Source organism: Polyodon spathula, chromosome 23 (genome assembly GCF_017654505.1).
Source record: "Polyodon spathula isolate WHYD16114869_AA chromosome 23, ASM1765450v1, whole genome shotgun sequence".
Taxonomy (NCBI): domain Eukaryota; kingdom Metazoa; phylum Chordata; class Actinopteri; order Acipenseriformes; family Polyodontidae; genus Polyodon; species Polyodon spathula.
In genome coordinates, this window is record NC_054556.1 from 20,101,298 (window position 1) to 20,121,921 (window position 20,624).

The following is a 20,624-nucleotide window of genomic DNA, read 5'->3' on the forward strand; positions in this document are numbered from 1 at the left end:
GTAAATGATTAAATAAATGACTACATATGAATACATAATTGTGATAAATTACATGGGGTTAATATTATAATTAAGTATCTGAAAGTGATTACCAAAAATGTGGATTGAAAAAAAAGGACCCTGCTATTACTGTTACTAAACGAAAATGGTTACCTGACCTCATGAAATTTGATACAGTACTGCTTCCATTAGGAGATTATATACAGGCAACATGACTTCTCAGTACAAATACTGACGAGATCACAGTAACCATGGCATCTGCTTAGCAGGTATACATTTTATACTCCCTTTAATTCAACCCGGGAATTTCAATATATATATATATATATATATATATATATATATATATATATATATATATATATATATATATATATATATACACACCAATAAAAAGGTTACATGTTTTCCTGTATTTTCAAAATTTACTATTATACTGTTTTTTTTTGTCTTTTTAAAAATTCCAATATATGTTTTAGACTTTATTAATTGTTCTATTTAATCTTAGTTTTGTTTTGCTTTTTTTTAAATGTAGCTTTAATGGTAAAATTTATTTCAATTTTCTAAAATGTTATATTAGAATTGATATTATTGGTTTAATTGTTCTTTTTCTGTGTGTGTATGTGTGTGTGAAGTGCTTTGGGATCCTTTTGATAAAATCCTTGTTATAGACATGTGAGTTTTATTGTATTGTGTTCATTCTTTATATCAAACAACATTTTGTATCTCCGTAAATATCCGAGAACAGAATATTTATAAGACTGTAATTTTAATCTTAAATTTATATAATAATAACGGTAATGATAATAATTGGGGCGCACAATCGAGAAGTCTCAAAATAATCGAATAGAATAGCTGTTAATCCTAAAAAATTTTGTATTTTTTTTAGTTAGCTAGAAAATGTACAAAAAAAAAAAAAAAACTTATACAAAAACAGTATAACCTATTCAGAAAAGTCATTGGATAAGTCTACAATGAGGTTACTTTAATAAATAATAATAATAATAATAATAATAATAATAATAATAATAATAATAATAATAATAATAATAATAATCAGAAGAACACATTAATATGGGAGCATTATTATTTAAGAAAGAAAATGTACATAGAGCAATATTTTAATTTGTTATAATTAAAGTATTATTTTTATTTTGCTTTGTTTATTTGCATACATCTTATAACCTGTTAGGGTGAGTCATTAACATTTCAATCATCCGCCTCACAGCAGGTTTCACAACAGCAGACCAAAGAAATGTTTCTGTCTGTATTCTTGCTTCCTGACTGAAATATATACATTCCAGGTATTTGTTTAGTTTAGATGCTAAAGCCTGACTTTGATTACAGCTGGGTAAACGTGGGTAAATAATAGCTTTATTAAACTAGATTGTAAAACCAAATTATTAAGAATCCTACCTCGGCTACATACAAGTGTTTCCATTACAATGCAGCTGAGAGATTAATACTTCGTCATCACCTGTAACAGTGTCTGTCTTCATTTCCAGTTCCAATTCGTATTTGAAGACTAGTGTATGTGTACATGATTCACCTTTTAAAAGGGTACTATCAACATAACAAAACTAATTCCCATGCATTGCTACTTATTACACACTAATGAATCTGAATTATGTTTGTTGGTAAACTATGAGATATTTTAATAAAATTAAAAGGGCATATAAAAAAAAAAAAATCCCTTATATATATATATATATATATATATATATATATATATATATATATATATATATATATATATATGTTATCATCTTAATCTTACCAAAACTATTCCATTGATCTGTTCTCTTGATAAAGTGAAACACATCACAGAAAGCTATTTGTTTTCTAACTGTCTGTAGCCTGTGAGTCAGGGATTAGGCTCGCTTTTCTACGAAATGTCCCCAGAGGGCATCGTGTCTTTGAACAGAAGGGCTTTGCTGGGCCGGATTAGATCATTTAGCAGCAACAGCAGCACAGTGGTAGTCCTGTGAATAATCAATTCATTAGCAAGCATTTGTTTGAGCTGACACCTGGAATAAGAACGAATTTACATGGTGCTAAATTACTGTGTTTATTCTTGAATGTGTTGGCCATGGAGCACACCGATTGCATTTTCTGATTAACAAAAAATTTTCACATATTTTAATGTATGTTTTTGGACTTGACTTTAGTCACACAGAAAACACAAGTGTTGTCAATATAAACATTACAGTGTAAAGTACAGATGTATTAGAACACCCCATTGCTTGTGTATATAATACAACAGTGTGCACATGTATTAGAACACCCCATTGCTTGTGTATATAATACAGCAGTGTGCACATGTATTAGAACACCCCATTGCTTCTGTATATAATACAGCAGTGTGCACATGTATTAGAACACCCCATTGCTTCTGTATTAGCAGTGTGCACATGTATTAGAACACCCCATTGCTTCTGTATATAATACAGCAGTGTGCACATGTATTAGAACACCCCATTGCTTTTGTATATAATACAGCAGTGTGCACATGTATTAGAACACCCCATTGCTCCTGTTGTTTTTTGCATATGAAAACAATCCACTGGAACTGAGAATCTTGGAAAATTGCCAAAATGGGCAAATTAATTTAATTGACTAATCTAATTACTGATTTTAATAGACCACATATGCAATTAATTTAAAACACGTAGCCAACATGGTAAAAGGCATGAGACTTTTTAAGATGCTTTACTAAAGCACAAATTACACATGAATGCCTGTTGTTACTATATCACTGATTACTGACTGAAAAATGTAATTATCACACCCAGAGGTTTTCATGCAGGTAGGTATGTAAAGGATATAAATGACAACTCTTGAGTTGTTCTAATACATTTCCACACTGCTGTATATAAATACTAATGTGTTTATAATCTGTACCATAAGATGTGCTTATGTTTATTAATTAAAGTACAGTGTCGTGCACTGTATAGCGATTGAGTTACCATTTCATTTTATTTAATACCAGCTCCTTGACAATTGTATGTCGAGGATATAGCTTCACATTTATGAGTAATACAGGCAGAACAAAGAAAACAACAGTAATGTAAAAAACAGTTTTTAATGTCATACAATTAGACTGTCAATTCAGCACCCCACCAAATACTTTTATTTCTACTTAAAAAGTATTATTTTGTACTGTCCAAAAAGTTTAGTCTGTTTAATTAACGTTTCATAAATTTCAATTTAGATTTGATGCAAATCGGCATTCTTGAATGGAACTTGGGAAAGAGATTTCTGATTTGGCAACTGGTTGCCCAAGAAACCAGTAGCCCTGTCACTTTGACACTGAGTGATCCAAAGAGCTCCAGCATAGTTTCAGGTTCCACAACCACCCGACCTGTAAGTGCAAGAACACTTTTCCAATAGGGAACCACAAGGGATCTTGCAGTGCAGCGGCTGCCGGATTGAACACCTGTTCTGTTAAGCAGCTGGGAGATATTACCTCTGCTAATGGTGCTAGAACTTAGGAGCTGGGAGAACCCATGCAAATCAGAGCTTCATTTTGAAAACTTAATTTTTCAAAATTAAAAATTAAACATTAATTTTCCTGTAATTTTTCCTTTCATTGTTAACATCCTGGGAACTTTTTACACTTATAACTTTAAAGACTGTTTGAAAGCTCTTTTCAAAATGGCTGCTCTTGTAAGGTGTAAGGATTATTGCCCGCACTGTCAAACAGGTAACACAGCAATAACGGCCCATGATGTGGTACGGAACAGAAAAGCCAGACCACTTGTTATGTGTTTTTTTTTTTTTTAATCGCTTCCTGCACTGATTTAAAGGACAGATCTCAAACCCCACTGTACTAGTGCAGTCATTTTGAAAAGAGCTTTGAAACAGATTTTAAAGTTATAAGTGTAAAAAAGTTGTTAACAGTGAAAATAAAAATTACAGTTACGTTAGTTAAAAAGAAAATATGAAGCAGATATAATCACAGGAAGTGTTATTTGGATCTCTTTTCACATTACTTAAGTAAGCGATGCGTCATCATTACAGGGTGTCAGAAATGGAGTCCAATGTTCTTTATAATTCCAAACACAGGAGTCTACCCTGCATTCACAATACAAAGCTGGGGTCTCCATTTACAAAGCTTCAAACCATACGCTAATTATGGGTTGGTTAAATACATTAGGTTGGATATTCGTGAAATGTTTCTAGACTGTTCAAGTAGTCTCCCGAACACTAAATGTTATTTAAAAACTAATTTAAGGCTTTAAATAAATTTGTATGGACGCATTCTTTAAATATCTGTTATGTGAAAGAATATGACGGTGAGCCCTCATGATTGCTTTCTCTCGGCTATTTTATATTTTCTATACTGAGAATGAAGTTTGTTTGTGGGGGTCTGAACATCTTCAGTGGAATGCATGGCCCATGATCAAACCGTGTAGAAACAATACACACAAAGATCAAATACAAAAGGGCTGGGTCCACCAATATTATCACTGTCTTTATTCTAACGAATTAAAGCAATAGCTTTAAAACACACCAATAAAAAGTAAAGATGATTTCAATTTGTGTCTAGATGGTGCACAACAAAGTTCTTGAATGAATGAATGAATGAATAGGAGCTTATTGACTTATTACCTACCAGTAGGGTGTAAACAACCAAAAGGAAAAAAAGTGGTGTTTCTAAATGTTAAAGCAGTAGAAGATGGAATGATAAGGTTGTTCTCATGTAGACAGAGAAATTAGATATTTCTTTATCCTCCACTAGGGGGCATCAGATCCTCAAATACTGCATACGAGTTCAAAAGCCAGCCACCCCACTACATATGTCCCTGCATAAACTGCGGAAGATCACCTGCTACACTGCTGTATATTTAAACACCTATTTTTTTGGTTGAAAGAACAGAAATTACACAGGCTTTATATTCGGGTAGTTTTTTTGGTACACATTTTATTTTTATACATTTTATTGTATGTACTTGGTTGTGCACACACCTGTTCTCTAACCCCAGCCCTTAATGTCCTCTTCAGGTGTGCTGCTTCTACATTTACAATGACTTCACCATGAATACCTTTCAACAGCAGAACCCTCTGCAGACCACGCATTGCCAGCATTGACACAATTTGGATTAGAGGTAGCGGTGAAAGAGCCAACACGAGGATTCACCCCCATGTTACAGGCATTTCAAGAAAACATCCACAGGAGAGTAGCAGTGTGTCACATTTAAGATAAAGATGATAATTTTCATTCGATACAGGCCTCAATGGCTCTTAAAGTTTTCTTTATTCTTTCATAATCTATCCTTGGGAAAATAATTGTGATCAGCAGGCTTTCCTGTAACCAAGGAATATAGCGCATGGAAACGAAACAGAAACACCAAAAAACAATCTCTGTTTTTTTTTTTTCTTCACATTGGGTCTTTGTGACCTTTATGAAACTTTTTCAGAGAGGCACAATGAGGTTGGGTTATAATGTACTAACTAATGTAGAGAACTAAGGATCTAGAAATCTATCTACAAATTTTAACTTAAGTATTTTACAGTATGGAGACAACTGTATATTTTTGCAGAATATAAGAACTAGCAGCATTTTACTGGAATGACATTGAAACTGGGCCATCTGGTGGTTGTCACTGGTAATTTATACTTGCTATTAACCTTTACTGTAGGTGTGTTTCTGAGTAATCACTGTGCTGTCACACCTATTCTTGGGATAATACAAGTGCAAGTAACAGTGGATAGAACGTGCAGCTTGTGTCTCTGGTTCATTACTTTTAGCAAATGAGCTCTGACAGGACTATTCAAAATACATTCTTCCAGTGACTGGCTTCATGATGTTAACTGATATGAATCATATAAATGAATGTGATGAGTTTTAAAAGATTAAAGGCTTTTTTTTTTCCCTGGCAGGGCAATGCAAAACTGCTTTCGTTTAATTTGCCAGTCGAGGATTTTTCATTCCAGGTCCTGGGCTTTCAGTTTCAAGCTAATAAATATAAAAAATATTCAGCAAAATCATCAGGCAGTTGACACTTTGTTTCAAAGGTTCAGAATTTCACCCTGATTGTTATTCTGGTGGTGAACATCCTTACAATCCTGCTTTATTAACCCCTCTGTTAAAGCTGTTTCCTCTCAACACACACTCATTTATCTGTGTTGTGGTCGAGGACTGCCAGTAGTTATTTGTCACTCTATCAGTATGGTGGTAAGAAATAGACTTGAACTTTGGTTGACTTATTTGCTGAACTATGTGGGTCTTAAAGACCACTGTTTGTGGATCCTACTTATCACCAAGCTGTGATATGGCCTAATTTTTCCATTCAAGAGCCACTGTCCTTATTATATAAGTCTCTAAGTGTATGTGTGACTGTTCTTTGCATAGGATAGTTTCCCTTAGACAAGTACAATCGGTATACCATTATAATACCAGTGTATAACCCTAGCAGAACCATTAGCAGACCACAGCATTATTCCAGTGCAGTAGCACAGTGGCAACATGTTAAAGCTTTGTTATGTCAAAATAGTATTGCAATTGTGGTACCATGTCACTGCATTTACTATGGAGATCAGTTGGACCAGAATCAAATCCAAAGGTATGGTGGCACATAGTTCTGCTTTATAATGCCTATGGCGCCGCCATAGTTTTGATTTAATTGAGGATTTGGTAACAAGAAATGACTGTTTTGATTGAGATTGGAAATGCAGCTTTTTTTTTTCTTTCTATGTAGCTTTTATGTATAAACAAAACAAATAATTTTTTAAAAATTTCTTTACGCTGCACTTATACCTCCTTTCAATTATATATATAATATATATATATATATATATATATATATATATTAGAGATATATATATATATATATATATATATATATATATATATATATATATATATATATATATATATATACACACACACACACACACACACACAAATACTAATGCATACTGGATATTTGATCTACAAACCACAACGCCTAGGGGCAAGCTGTTTTCAGTTTCAGTATAATTCTTACAAAGTGGTGGACAAGATAAGCGAGTTCCTGTTGACTACTCTGTACAGATTTAAAGAGAGTGTCAGCTGGGGCACCCAAGCCCACATTCATTCAAGGGCTACTCAAAGGACAAATTTCACCCACCACTGAAAAAGGCATTTTGAGCTTATAATTCATTACTATAACAAGCCTGTATGTATAAATATAATACATGGTTATATTCGTGGCTGTTGCTGTATTTAAAGGAGCGTTAACCTTCCCACTTCTTATTACTTTTTGGCATTGTGATCTTTTGGTTATTTGCTTTGTACAGTGCACAATATTTAGAGAACTCGAAGGCCCAAGAATTAAAATATACTGCTGCTTAATAACCAGTAGACCAGGTATAATGGTGCTAGCGCTAACAACAGGTAAGAAAATGAATTTACAAAATGTGTTTAGCACTCCTTTAACAACAGTCTCGATCAAGAAACACTTTATTTTATTCATAAAAGCAGATTAAATAAAAACGAAATACTGCTATTGTGTAATTACATGACATGTCTCAATAAGCAGGTGACTGCTATAATGCAATCTAATATGTCTATTAACTGTATGTAGTGTGAGGATTTAATCCACATTATTTATAATATATTTATTTATTTATTTAAACATTTAAATTTACAACAAAGGTTAATTCATACACTTTCTAATCCCAACATGTTTATTAGCAAAGTGTGCACTGTAGATGGGAGCTTGCAGTGCATTAGACAAACTCAAAACATTCAGTGGGTAAAATGTGTTTAAACAGCAATTGATGTGTTATATTGATTAGTAATGACTTGCTAATTCAATAGAAACTGATTTTAAATGATTTAAGTTGAAAACTTCCAATGACAAATTCTGCTTACATTGAATCCTGTGAGATGTTTACAGGACACAGTGGAGCCCATTAAGTGCAGTGATACTAATGCAGTATTAGAAAACTGATGCTGCAACACTGGCATTTAAACTACAAAAATATTTTCAATAATTTTAGCTAGTAGTTGGCATAGCATTGCAATTTTTATTTTGGCATAATCTTTAATTTATTTAATCAGTATGTAGTGCAGTGATTATATTATACATATTTTGGTAATGGTAAAAATCTAGGCTGCAGTTGAGAAGAAGAAAAAAAACCTCTTCCTTGCCATCACACACAGAATTATTTTAATAAGGCTTATTCCTGTCATACCGTAACCGCGATTTTGACAAGAGCACACCCAGATATTAATTAGTTTGTTGTTTAAAATTGACCATATAGTTTAATTTTATTTTTAGTGGTTGCATAAGATAAATGCAATTAACAGACATTAACAATGTATTTATTTAATTAATTATGTCATAATAAGTACCTCAACAAAAATACCATATCTTTTGCAAAACTTGAACTTATTAAATAAACAAGCTCAAGGCTGTGGACTATTAATAAGGGTACTGCTGAGTACCGAAGAAGTCTTTAGTGTATTAATGGGAGATTGTTATATTATGAACATAATTTATCAAAACATACCAAGAAAAAAAAAAAAAGAATGAAGCGCCCGTTATAACCTCTATTCTGCTTAATAGGTTCTGGCAATGAGTACAATGCTGCCAGTCACTGCTCATCAATGCACAGCCAGTCCTGAAGCTTTTCAATAGCCCTAGCAGTCCTGCGGTTTCCATTGTGATAGTTGTATTATTACAGACATGCCCTTATTGGATCCAGTCAAAGGAACACAAAACATGTAAAATGCATTGGCTACAGGAATGTGAGCTTTTTAAATACAGGAATCTCCTTTGAAGCTGTCCTAAGGCTGCACCCCTTCAAAATATACAACATTCACTGTCATTCAAGCTTTTTAAAATTGGATTCCCTTTCACTTTCTAGCCATACCGAGGACCAACATGGACTAACCATGAGTTATTGCATTGTGAAATACTGAGGGAGCACTGTATAGGAAAAAACAAACTATAATTTAGACTACTTACGTCGAGCTTACTAAAAACTAATAGCAGCAAAGACAGTGAAATGAAGAGATTCCCGTGCTCATTAAATATTTTTCATTTTTAGAGACTACTGCTTTTTATTCATCAATGCAAGACATGCATACTTAAATGGCTCCCTCCCTTCATTTACTCCTGTTAAAGGATAAAAACACAACTGCTTATTTTACAAAACTGGAGCCTCTGTAAGGGCTGAAGGTGTTTCTTCTTCGTTTTGATATGAGGAACATGGACCAATCTTATTTCAAAATCAGATGTGTGAAGTCCTGGGCTGTTACAACAAAAATACAATATACAATTAAGGTATAATGTAATATATGAGCCCTTCATATAACCCCCTTTGGCTTGTAGGAATTCTTGGCAAGCCACAATTCAACAAGACAAATGAAAAAGCCATCTAAAGTGTTATTCCATAACAGGTTTAATAGGAGTAATGACAGGATTAATAGAATATATTGTAGGTGTATGGCATTCCTTATGATCTTAATTGAAAAAAAAAGTGAAATTGTGTGAATGTTAGTTAAGCCACATATATACCTTACACCCTGAAGGCTTGATTTGAATGTTTCCATAGCACATGGAAATAACATGGGGCTTGTAATGGTTTATTGAATCAACTCACCTGTTTAGTTATAGTAAACAAATATATTATTTCTTTACACTGAGCAATATGAAATATTAATAACAGTTGCAGTTAAAACTATATGTACATATTTATGCTGGCGGTTTCTAACTTCCCCTTTGACATGTCTGCCCTCGCAAAATTACCAATGGAGTCAATTGACTTACCTGAAGTCACCCCCTGGAGGAAGCATATGTAAACTGCACTTAATATATGTTGTTTTTCTTTTTAAGTACAGTACAAGGCTAATGTTTTTGTATACCAACATGTTGATATAATGTTTAAGAGATAGAAGCTAATTAATACTGAGAGCCTAATCAACAAATCATTGTTAATGTTCTTATTTTGTAGTTGTAAAGTTCTTTAACCCAGTGTCACTTTAAATGACCCGTTGCTTTGGTTCAATCCAAGCCAAATCTAGTACAATAATAAATGTTCTTGTTCCTATGTGGTTTGAATCTGTATTCATTTAAAATGGCACATCATACATATAGTAACCTTTAATAACACATCATTTACATTGTGGTGCTACAGGATTGTGCTTTTTTCAGTTTACTACTACAGCCTTGTCCAAAACATCTGTGAGTAACCACATCCAGTATTCAACACTTTCTTAGTATGGAAGATGGGAGTCTTCTTAACTAAATGTGCTATACCAGCTATTCAAAACGGACAGCTGCTATTCTAGTGCATGACACCCGAATCAAGCAGCTAGTCAGATTACAAAATGGGGAGAAGAGACTATCCAAAGCAACGGAGCCCAATCCTGGTCCTGGAGGACTGGTGTCCTCCTGGCTTTTGTTCCAACTGTCCCTTAAATTACTTAATCAAGCACTTATTAGAAGCTTAATTGGTCCAATTAAGAAATTTAGTGTACAGTTGGAACAAAAACCAGGAGGGACACCGGCCCTCCAGGACCACGATTGGGCACCCCTGATGTAAACCTATTACCTTTTAAAAAAATGGTGCTCCTGTTTTTCTGCCCAGTTCGGAGTGTCCAATGAAGTTCCTTCGCCACAGCCACCCCCCACACCACAAGGTCATTTATCAGATGTGCAGCTTGAGCACCACAAACCCATTACTTTTCAAGTGATCAGCTAAAGAAGATGTCATTGGTGCACAGATGGTAGAAATCCTCATCGACTAGGAGATCTTTACAATGATCTGAGAAAACTAGAGGTAAGCTAATCTTGAACTGAGCCCCTCAGGTAATTTTAAAGGCCATTTTATCTAGAATTACATTGTTTGCATTAAAATCAGACACTTTTATAGTTCCAACTCATTTAAATTTAGTAATCAGTGATTACTAAAAGATAGCAGGAGGATATGACAGAAATGGAATTACAAACTGGTTTTACTTAGAAAGTACTTAGAAAGTCATAATCTTAGAAGACGTCCTTTGAAATCATAAAAGGTGTATGTTTCTTCTCACTTTTCCAACTGTTCTTCTCAAAACATCAGTAATTTGTGCAGTCTTAGATATCAGCACTGTATCAAAGTATTGGAGGGCTGCAGTTTTTCCTCTTATACCTTATAATTGAAAACATTGTACAACATGGTAGAACTGTAGCAACAAACCATGCTCTTAAACTAACCCATTCCAACTTCAGAAGGTTGTGGTAAGAATTGTTCCACTTTATGAAAATCTTTGGGAAGTCTACAGCCTCCTCTCTCAAAAATCCACATTGCAGCAGGCTTCATATTCAATGCTGTATTTAGAGGTCTTGCAATTACTACATCGTTTGCTGTGGATTCTTTGATGAAACCACGGTTTCTTTTTAAATCAAATATTCAACGCAAAGATCAAAGCAGGGTATCGCAAAAACTTTTTAACGGAATTACAAAAAAATGAAATGGTAAAAAAGGTCAAGCTATGTGTTTCTCAAACTAGTGTTTAAATCCTTCCAGAGCAGCTATTGAAGAATGTGGATGCGAGGAAGGAACAGTAGAGCAGGCAATAACGACCCAGCGTGTGCTGAAGTTCTTGTGTGCCTGACAGCTCCTCAGTACTGAGTAACTCCCTGACATTCTGGCTCATCATCTGTCTCTCACGACCACCACTCAGTGTTTGGTAGAGATGCAGCAATGTATTGATTTATTGATTTATTGATCTCCATAGGTTTTATTTTACACGCCTCAATTAAGCATTAATTGATTAATCACCATGGTGCCCTGTATAATCTACAGCTTTTTTAGTTCTTACTTTTTAATAATAAAGCATATATAGCATTAATAATCCGATCTACGATCAATTAATTGATTACTGTACTGCTCGTTTGCATTTCCTTCAGCCACATGCTATGTCTAAAAGAAAGAGATTCAAATTACATCAAGAGCGTATATGTGTTACTGTAAATTACCAGTTGCATTACAGCCTAGCATACAGGTCTGTTTCTGGTATACCGTCAGCTTTCAACTTTCAGACTAACAAAGGTGAGTTACTGAGTGCTGTTTTATTTAGGTTAGCTGAAGACAAAGTGCAATATAGCTGTTCATTTTCTGGACAGTTTAAAAGAGCATTATAAATATGCCCCATTTCTTTCTGAAAATAAAAACACAACTCAGAACTGCACCTGTTTTACTGCTTTTGTTACACTTTTTCTTTCAAATGAATATGATACAGAATATATATATATATATATATATATATATATATATATATATATATATATATATATATATATATATATATATATATAGCAGGGAGGGGGTTAAAATCCTTCCCTGCTAAAACCTTGTGAGAATGCACATTTGGGTGTTATTGGGTTTAATTGTGTAATTGTTTTATTGTTTAGTTATCCCCTGCACCTGGTGGTAATTGTAAATTAGAGCCAGGTGCAGGGTATTTAAGAGAGGAGCCAGTCTGTTCAGGGCTGCTGCTGAGAGAGCCTGACTGTGTGTGTGTGTGTGTGTGTGTGTGTGTGTGTGTGTGTGTGTGTGTGTGTGTGTGTGTGTGTGTGTGTGTGTGTGTGTGTGTGTGTGTGTGTGTGTGTGTGTGTGTTGAGTGTGTGAGTGAGAGAGAGAGAGTGAGTGAGTGAGTGAGTGAGTGAGTGTGAGTAGTTGTATTCAAAATAAGGTATTGTGTGAAGCCTGTGAAAGTTTTATGTTCGGGTCAGGTAAACGGCCTAGCCGTCCTGTGCGTTAGTTAGGGATCTGTTGGTGTTTAGTTAGTGCTCAGAGTAGGAGCTAGGTATTTGTTTTTGTGTTTTTCATTTGCTTATTAAAAGTGCGCGTGAGCGTTGTTTCAGTTAAATCCTGTGTGTTGGGTTGTGATTTAGAAGGGAGAAGAACCTGTGAGAGCCTGTGTGGCGAGCCAAAAAGGTGACTCTCTCTCTCTCTCTCTCTCTCTCTCTCTCTCTCTCTCTCTCTCTCTCTCTCTCTCTCTCTCTCTCTCTCTCTCTCTCTCTCTCTAGCTATATATATATATATATATATATATATATGTTTTGATTAACAATAGCAATGATTTGTTTGCTATAGCAAAGTTAAAAGAAAACTATTTCTTCACATTGTTACTTTTCTTATTTTACCAGAATTATATGAAAATGTTAATGGAATTAAAAAAATTAATTGCCCCCCCCCCCCCCCCCCCCCAAATCCATTCCTTTACATTTGATTATAATTGTGTGCCCATCACTTTCAATATCAAGACCACAGACCAACTACATTTCTTTTGAGACAATCCTATTTTTTTTTTACCTTTTCAGAAACCACTCTCTCTTCCTCTTTTGTATAACCTTATCCTGTGTTTATCATCCAACAATCACATCCCTTTAACCCTGCTGCTTATTGACTTCAGTGGTCATCAGATACAGATGTGCACAGCACAGATTCAGTTCACAGTCTGCATGCTCTTGGGGTTTTCTCAGCAGCTCCCTGGGTTGTCCTCACTTTGATTTCTGAGCAGGAGCGATGCACACAGGGTCTGTTTGTACCCCAACATCTGACATCCTTTTAGAACCCTGTTTCTAAAGAAAAATAATCATAATAATAACAATGATACTGTGAATCGCAAGTGCACTACAACATTTATATAGATATTTCTGTACACACATTCTTATTATTTAATCTGTGTCCCAAAATGACTTCATGTGTATTTTCAAAATCCCAAAATGACCCCAATAAGTGTGGCTGTTTCCTATAGTATAATCAGCCTTCCTGAACTGGGTATGGGACAGGGTTGCCAGATTTCTGCAGAATTTATAGCCCAAAGTGACTTCAAAAATAGCCTAAGTATTTGTTTTAACTGAAAGCAAGCTTAAAAAGCAGGCCTATGTATTAAAAAAAAAAAAAAAAAAAAAAAGCTTTCGAAAGAAAAGATAATAGTATAAATTTGATAAAAACTACAAGCCCCAGTACAGCTAATCCACACTACCAACAAATAAGTACAGAAGCTCTGAAGGGACAAATCAACATTCATACCAGACCAACAAGCGAATTACAGCTTGATCCCTTTATTGAAATACAAATGCTGGTACTGTATCCCAAACAATATTGCAAACAGTTCAGTCTTTTAAAGTTAGTTATATCACTAATCTAATTACATTATCAACCCGTGACTCCTTAATATTTCTCGTGGCTGTGTTTTTGAAGTAGCCCAACCTGGCAACACTGGCATGGGTATATTATTTGTATTGCAGTACATGAGTTGTCTGCTGCCCTCTACTGGTTTACTATGTTATTGCTACTAAAAATACAGCGGGATCTTTCTTCTCATGATATAAATGAATGATTCCCAACTGGCCCTTGAGATTAATTGAATTAAGGTATATATATATATCTATATATAGTATATCCTATATATATATATCTATAATATATATATATATATATATAGATTTATTCGTTGATTAATCTGCACTATCCAGACAAATAGGTTGGTTATGAACCAGTAGTCGGCTGAATCATCAGTGCTGTAAAATGCAATAAAAGTCCAGCATTTAGGTTGATCAAATCCTTGCTCTACAAAAAAAAAAAAAAAAAAAAAAAAACAGGAACATTGTAGAATAACTGTTGTGCACATACCAAGCCTTTGAAGAAGCCTCCAATGGAAGGTCTCTTCTCCAGCCTCCTGGGGGCGTCCTTGGTGATCTCCTCCCCATTCTGGGACGTCTCCGAGACAGACTTGCTGTCCTGGGATGCCTCCATGGCTTTGGGTTTCTGCAGGCTCTCCTGCTTCCCACTCTTCTTCTTGCTAACCTCGGGCGGGGGGGCTTTCTCCTCTGCTTCTGGGACTGCACTCGGCTTCTCCTGCGCCATGGCTTTGCTTTTGGAGTCCAGTGCCTTAAGAGGTGAATAATACAGGTAACACTTTACATGAAGTGTCTCGAATTACTGTGCATTTGCATAGTAGTTACATAGTTAATACATGTGTGCTTATACATAATTCCAATGTTACTATGCATAGTTGCAATCTACCTAATATGGAAATCTTTTTGTCCGATATATGTAAGTACACAATTGTATCAGAAAAGGGTTAGGTTTAGAGTTAGGGTTAGGAATAGGTTTATATCATGAAAAAAAATGCATTAAGTACATTGTAAATATGTATAAGTAGACCTCTACTAAGTAATTACTATTTAAATACAGAGTAATTAGACACTTAATGAAAAGTGATACCAGAATACAACAGGATTTGTAAATCCAGTAAACTCCCTTGATTATAAAAGTCAGCTCTCCATTAAGACAACCACCTGTCGGTCCCTTTCAACTCTATTAAGAACATTTAACTGCTTGTTGGTGGGTGGCATATATTATTTTGCTGCATGTATACCTGGGTATGGTTTTACGGTTAAATATGCAAAATCACTTCGTATCTGTTGAAAATGCCATGTAAAATGTTCTAGTCAGAGTTAACTACCATGAGAGTTAACTATACTGCTCATTAAATTAGAGTAACCTTTAGGTAACATTTAGGTGAAAGTTACCAAACAAACAAATGTCGGATGAAAGAGAAGGATTGGGGCACTTAATACAAGCGGTAGGGCTATTTTTAGAAATACTAAACTAAACAACAATGCAGTTGGCTAGAAGTCTTTTTCAATGTTTGCAACAAATTTATACAAGGGACAAAAAAAGCTTCAAAAGTGAGAACATGGTGAAATAACCCTACTCATTGTGCCATGTTTGGAACTGCAAACTTCTATTAAACCTGGCCCTTCTCAATCTGGAAGGGGGTTTGACCTGGTGTCAATTTTCCAGGAATGTATTGCTATTGCCTGGATTTCTGTGGTTTATTTTTTAATAGAATGGGGAGTTTGGTTTAATATATAATGTTCAGCAAACAGTTTCTCAGAAGGATAACACTTTCACCTGAAACGCTTCACCTGAATTTCCATAAATTCAAAAGTAAGATCAATCATATGATAAAACTTGCAGGAGCTGGTAACAACAAAACCATTCATATCCACTGCACACAGAAAATGATTAACTTACAATTCTATCTTTCTTTTTTTTTTTTTTTTTTTTTTGGATACAATCTGTGTTAAATTGCTTTCACTAGTGTTTTCAATTTGGTTGCCTGTCAATTGTAAATACTTTATTTATTAAAAAAAAAAAAAAAAATTAAAAATGGCCATGTTTTGATTTTGTGCACTAGTTGTTTACTTACAAACCACCACCAACACTGAGAAAACAAGTCATACACTTACTGTCTGCTCCGAATCCTTTCCATTTACTTCCAAAGCAACTTTTTCCTCCTCTCTGACCGACTAAAATCACAAATATTTATTTTAAGGGATCTCCTTTTCTGTAGAAGTTTATCACAGTTAATTAAATAAACACATTGGGGTCCATTTTAATGATCTAAACCGTTTCAAATACAAATACAGATACCAATAACTAAGCCAGCTATTAAATAAAATAAAAACTGACTTAGGTCTAAAATTTTGTTTAAATTATTGAAATAGATCCCAATACAAATAAACAAAAAGGATACAGTAAAATATGCAGTGCTGTTGTATAATGGCGGTAAAGGCTTCTTGGGCTTCTTTTTACAATGCATCAGCTATATTGCAAAGACATTGAGTTGTATTCATTCATTCATGAAAAACTATATAAATCAGCCAAATTCAACTCCTGTGTAAAGGGTATGTTACATTGTAGTCGTTTGTACCAGAAACTCCTCCTATACACAGATTTGCAAGGAGGCAATCAAATTCAATGTTTTCGATTTGAGCAATTTATTTTCAACAAGAGAATGTACCTGAAAGCAGCTACAGAAAACAATGCATACAACTCAACATTGGAACCATAACACCCCTGTTATATAAAATACTTTATTAATACTTCATAGGTGCTTAATATAGTATGTCAAGTGTGTAATTAAGGGTTAATTAGCAATCTGTAAACTGCAGTAACAACAGTTGCTTTTCATGTACTTGTTTGTGGGGTATAAAAACCCAGACCAAAAGCACTCACAATTTGAAACACAGTCTAACTGCAGTTGTTTTAATGAAGCTGCTGAACCCAAACCCTTAGTATGTACGGTAAGTTACAAAAAGACGATGCATGCACACGTGAGGGACATTGTGACTGTGGCTTCCTTTTCATGTAAACAGGAATTGGGTTGCTTACCAGCGGTTTAAAGAAAGACATGAAGGTTGATTTGGCAGGTTTGCTCTTAGCTCCTTCCTTGGCTACTGTAGTTGAGTTCTCTGCTGTTTTAGTATTTGAAGTGACAGAGGTGGTTGCTGGAGCGTCAACTTCAACCTTAGTAATTAAAAAAAAAAAAAAAAAAAAAAAGGGCCAGACTGAACTGAAAAGACATTGTGGTCTACAGTGGTAATATCTTAAATCAGAAGGAACATTTTGGCAAGTGATAAATTCAAGCAATGAAAGCGGAAATGGGGAACTACTATAAGCAGACCAGAGGTAGGGTTTGGACAAAACACAATAGCGTTTTCACATACCTTTGCAACTGCAGTCTGTGATTCCTCTACTGTCTGTAGGAAAGGTAATTCAGGGATGCAAGGTTTAGTGACACAAACAAACACATTGAAAACACTGCACGACAAACACAGTAATACAAGTGCCATTAGTGTAGTTACTTTTTAGAAATGCAAAGTTAGAAAATAAACTTTTAAAAAGGAGACTATTTAAAAGTTGTTAGTTGATTAAGATGGCTAATTAAACACAAAGTGTGTGTGTGTGGTGGTGGTGGGGTGGGGCGTGGGTTGGTAGCATTCCAAGAAGGATGATTTTCTTGTGTCTTTCAGATGATGATGAGTACTTTTAGCACAATTATGGTGACTCCAGTGGAACTTCATAAAAGCTTGAACACAAAAACCTGGCAGGACCATACAGATGCCTGTGACTGTATATTTAAAGCAGGTATGTTATGCATGCATGTATGTACTGTGACTAAAAGGTATTCAACCACCCGCTAATCTCTGGTGTTTGGGGAAGGCTACTATCCGTAGATCTACATCCAATTCATGACTCCCAGGATTGTTCAGCATTCAGTATGACGAACAAAGATCCCTCCCAGCCATTCTGTACTGGTATTAAATGGATAACATTTGGAGCACCTCTGTCCTGATCAAGTTTACCTTGATAAATTTGCACAGAATGTTTACAGTTCTCCTTTGCTTTTGCCATGTTTAAACTATGCATTTAAAATAGTCTTGTTTCTTATCTGCTTTATGCATACCTCAATGGGCTTTATTATGCTTAAAATCCATTTGGGTTGAAGAGGGAGACAGCCAGGCAGCTAAGGGGAGCAATTGACGTCACTATAAAATGTCCAGTCAGGTGGTGTGTGAGTGAACTTGGTGCCACTTTAGCTGTATGTAAAGCATTGTCAATTGTGCTGTTGTAAACTGTATGACCTGCTATGAGGGAGAGGAGCCGGATATTTGTAGGAGGAGGTTGAGGTTAACATGAAACATTGACCTCTTTGTCACTGCTCTTTTGAGACACAGTTTGTGTTGCTGCAGGCACATACCACAGGAAAATCTCTCTTCCCTCTCTATCTCTTTCTCTCTCTCTTGATTCCTTTGTGTAATATTAAATGCTTTGCTGCTATTAGCATAAGCTTGTTTTTTTTAATCTTCATTTCCACTTTGACATCACATTCCTGCCACTTTCTGTGTCACGCAGAATAGAACCCCAGCCTTATACTTCTATGCTGCACAAAGGAATCTGTGGGTCAGGTGGGGTCCTATTACCTCTAACACAGGTAATGATTTGGGAAAATAAGTGGGCTTCATCTAAGGGACTCGTCTAAGGGACTAAGGGTAGAGCAGAAAAGATGAGTGTTATTAGATCCTTGCCATTATACATTAAGAGGGAAGACATGACTCAGTATGATACATTTTTAAATCTGTGCAAAATAAGGTTGTACTGTATTTGTCTTAATATACAGAGACATGTCTCCTACATATTTGCCTCACTGATTTTTTAAACAGACCTTTTGTTTAAAGAGTTTGCTGAAGGGGCTGGCTGCGACTTCTTTAGCTGGTTTCTGCTGTGTCTGAGCCTCCTGTCCTTCCTGCTGCCCCTCGGCCTGGCCAATCTTCTGGGATTTGACTGCTGACTCTGTCCCTTTGCTCTCCCCTTTGGCAGATTGCGACAGGACTGCTTTCACAGCTTTTACATCTGGGGCTGCTTCTGCTTCCTGCTCTGCCTGCTTGTAAACAAGGATATTAGAAGTCATGCATTTCCACCCCTTACTAAAAAACATTGAGATACCACATTTCTGAACAATGCTTTTTAGACAAAATGTACAGTAAGAGTGGTGTATTTGAATATTTTAATCTTTGAATTACTGTAGTTATGTTAAGCACATGAGATCAGCTTTTATTTTTTAAATGCATTTTTGTATCAGTTTATGAATATGTCAATATTGTTAATGTGTTAGTGTAAGCTAGTTGTTCGTAGAGTAATAAATACATTCCGGGGACAGGCTAAGGCAGGGCTTTTCAAACTCGGTCCTGGGGACCCCCTGTGGCTGCTGGTTTTCATTCAAACCGAGTTCTCAATTACTCTCTTAACTAGACCCTTAATTGAACAGACAATTTAACTAATTAGATCTTTTTACTTGTTTTCAGCTCTTAAACAGTTGCATATTTCAAGATAGCTGTAACATTTGAACTTGAACTGCAACCATTTAAGAGCTGAAAACAAGTAAAAAGATCTAATTAAGCAAATTATCAGTTCAATTAAGGGTCTAGTTAACAACAAGTAACTGAGAGCTCGGTTGGAATGAAAACCAGCAGCGACAGGGGGTCTCCAAGACCAAGTTTGAGAAGCCCTGGGCTAAGGTCGTCTTGCGTTACATAATTGTGATTTACTGGTTTATTTTGTTGCTGTTTAGCTGGGATAGAGTCAAAATCTCTGCATGTAAATTGGTTCCCGGCTACCTCTGTTCCAGCCATGTGAGAGTGTGGAATGGAGTAAACTGGCACCTGGAATTGGTTGGCCAATTACTTAATCAAATCAGTAAACTGTACAGGTTGTGTATAAAAAGCTACAGAACCCTGATTCAAGGATGAAAGGGTATAAGTAAATGTGCCTAGCAAAAGCTATGTCTTTGCCATCAGTATTGAATTTAAGTTGCTTATTTTTGGTGTTTACAACTAATAAAAGTACACACAAGTGCTTAAATGTATTCTTATTTCACGTGACTCCTGATTTTTATCAGCCTGTTCATCGTCCATCCTGTCAGAGTGCCCTTTAAAGTAAAGCTTGACCTACCATGCACTCTTATATGTTAATGATTTCTACACGTGTTACTGCTACCTTTAGAAGGGTCTGTCATAATGTTGTGTTTTTATTGTACAGGTGCATTCCACTTATAACAGACTCCAAGGGACAATGGAAATCACTACTTTATAAAGAAATTATGTAGTTGTACGTATTGTTCATTATTCTCACACTCACCACGTACACATTTCATGATTTACAGATAGCACGGATAGTTAACAGCTTTCAAAGCAATTACAGTTGGTGTTGGTGAACTACTTTTCATGCTAAAATGGCTAGAAAAAATAACAAAAAAAATGGTATAAACTGGAAAGCGAATGACAATG

General features: G+C 35.2%; 1 protein-coding gene across 8 annotated transcripts in view; it reads right to left on the reverse strand.

Moving 5' to 3' along the window:
- Window positions 1-13,173: 13,173 nt before the first annotated feature.
- The window catches only part of LOC121298328 (breast carcinoma-amplified sequence 1-like), a 29,852-nt gene continuing 22,401 nt past the window's right edge, over window positions 13,174-20,624 (reverse strand). For 3 of the 8 annotated variants that reach the window (XM_041225401.1, XM_041225406.1, XM_041225400.1), the window contains 6 exons: window positions 19,004-19,219; window positions 17,505-17,537; window positions 17,170-17,304; window positions 16,245-16,304; window positions 14,620-14,877; window positions 13,174-13,562 (listed from right to left, as the gene is read on the reverse strand). In XM_041225401.1, coding sequence (XP_041081335.1) covers window positions 13,482-13,562; window positions 14,620-14,877; window positions 16,245-16,304; window positions 17,170-17,304; window positions 17,505-17,537; window positions 19,004-19,219 — 783 coding nt within the window. In that variant the 3' untranslated portion in view covers window positions 13,174-13,481. Of the gene's footprint in view, window positions 13,563-14,619; window positions 14,878-16,244; window positions 16,305-17,169; window positions 17,305-17,504; window positions 17,538-19,003; window positions 19,223-20,624 lie in introns of all 8 variants that reach the window. The other 5 variants (XM_041225404.1, XM_041225408.1, XM_041225402.1 and 2 more) reach the window with 5 other exon arrangements.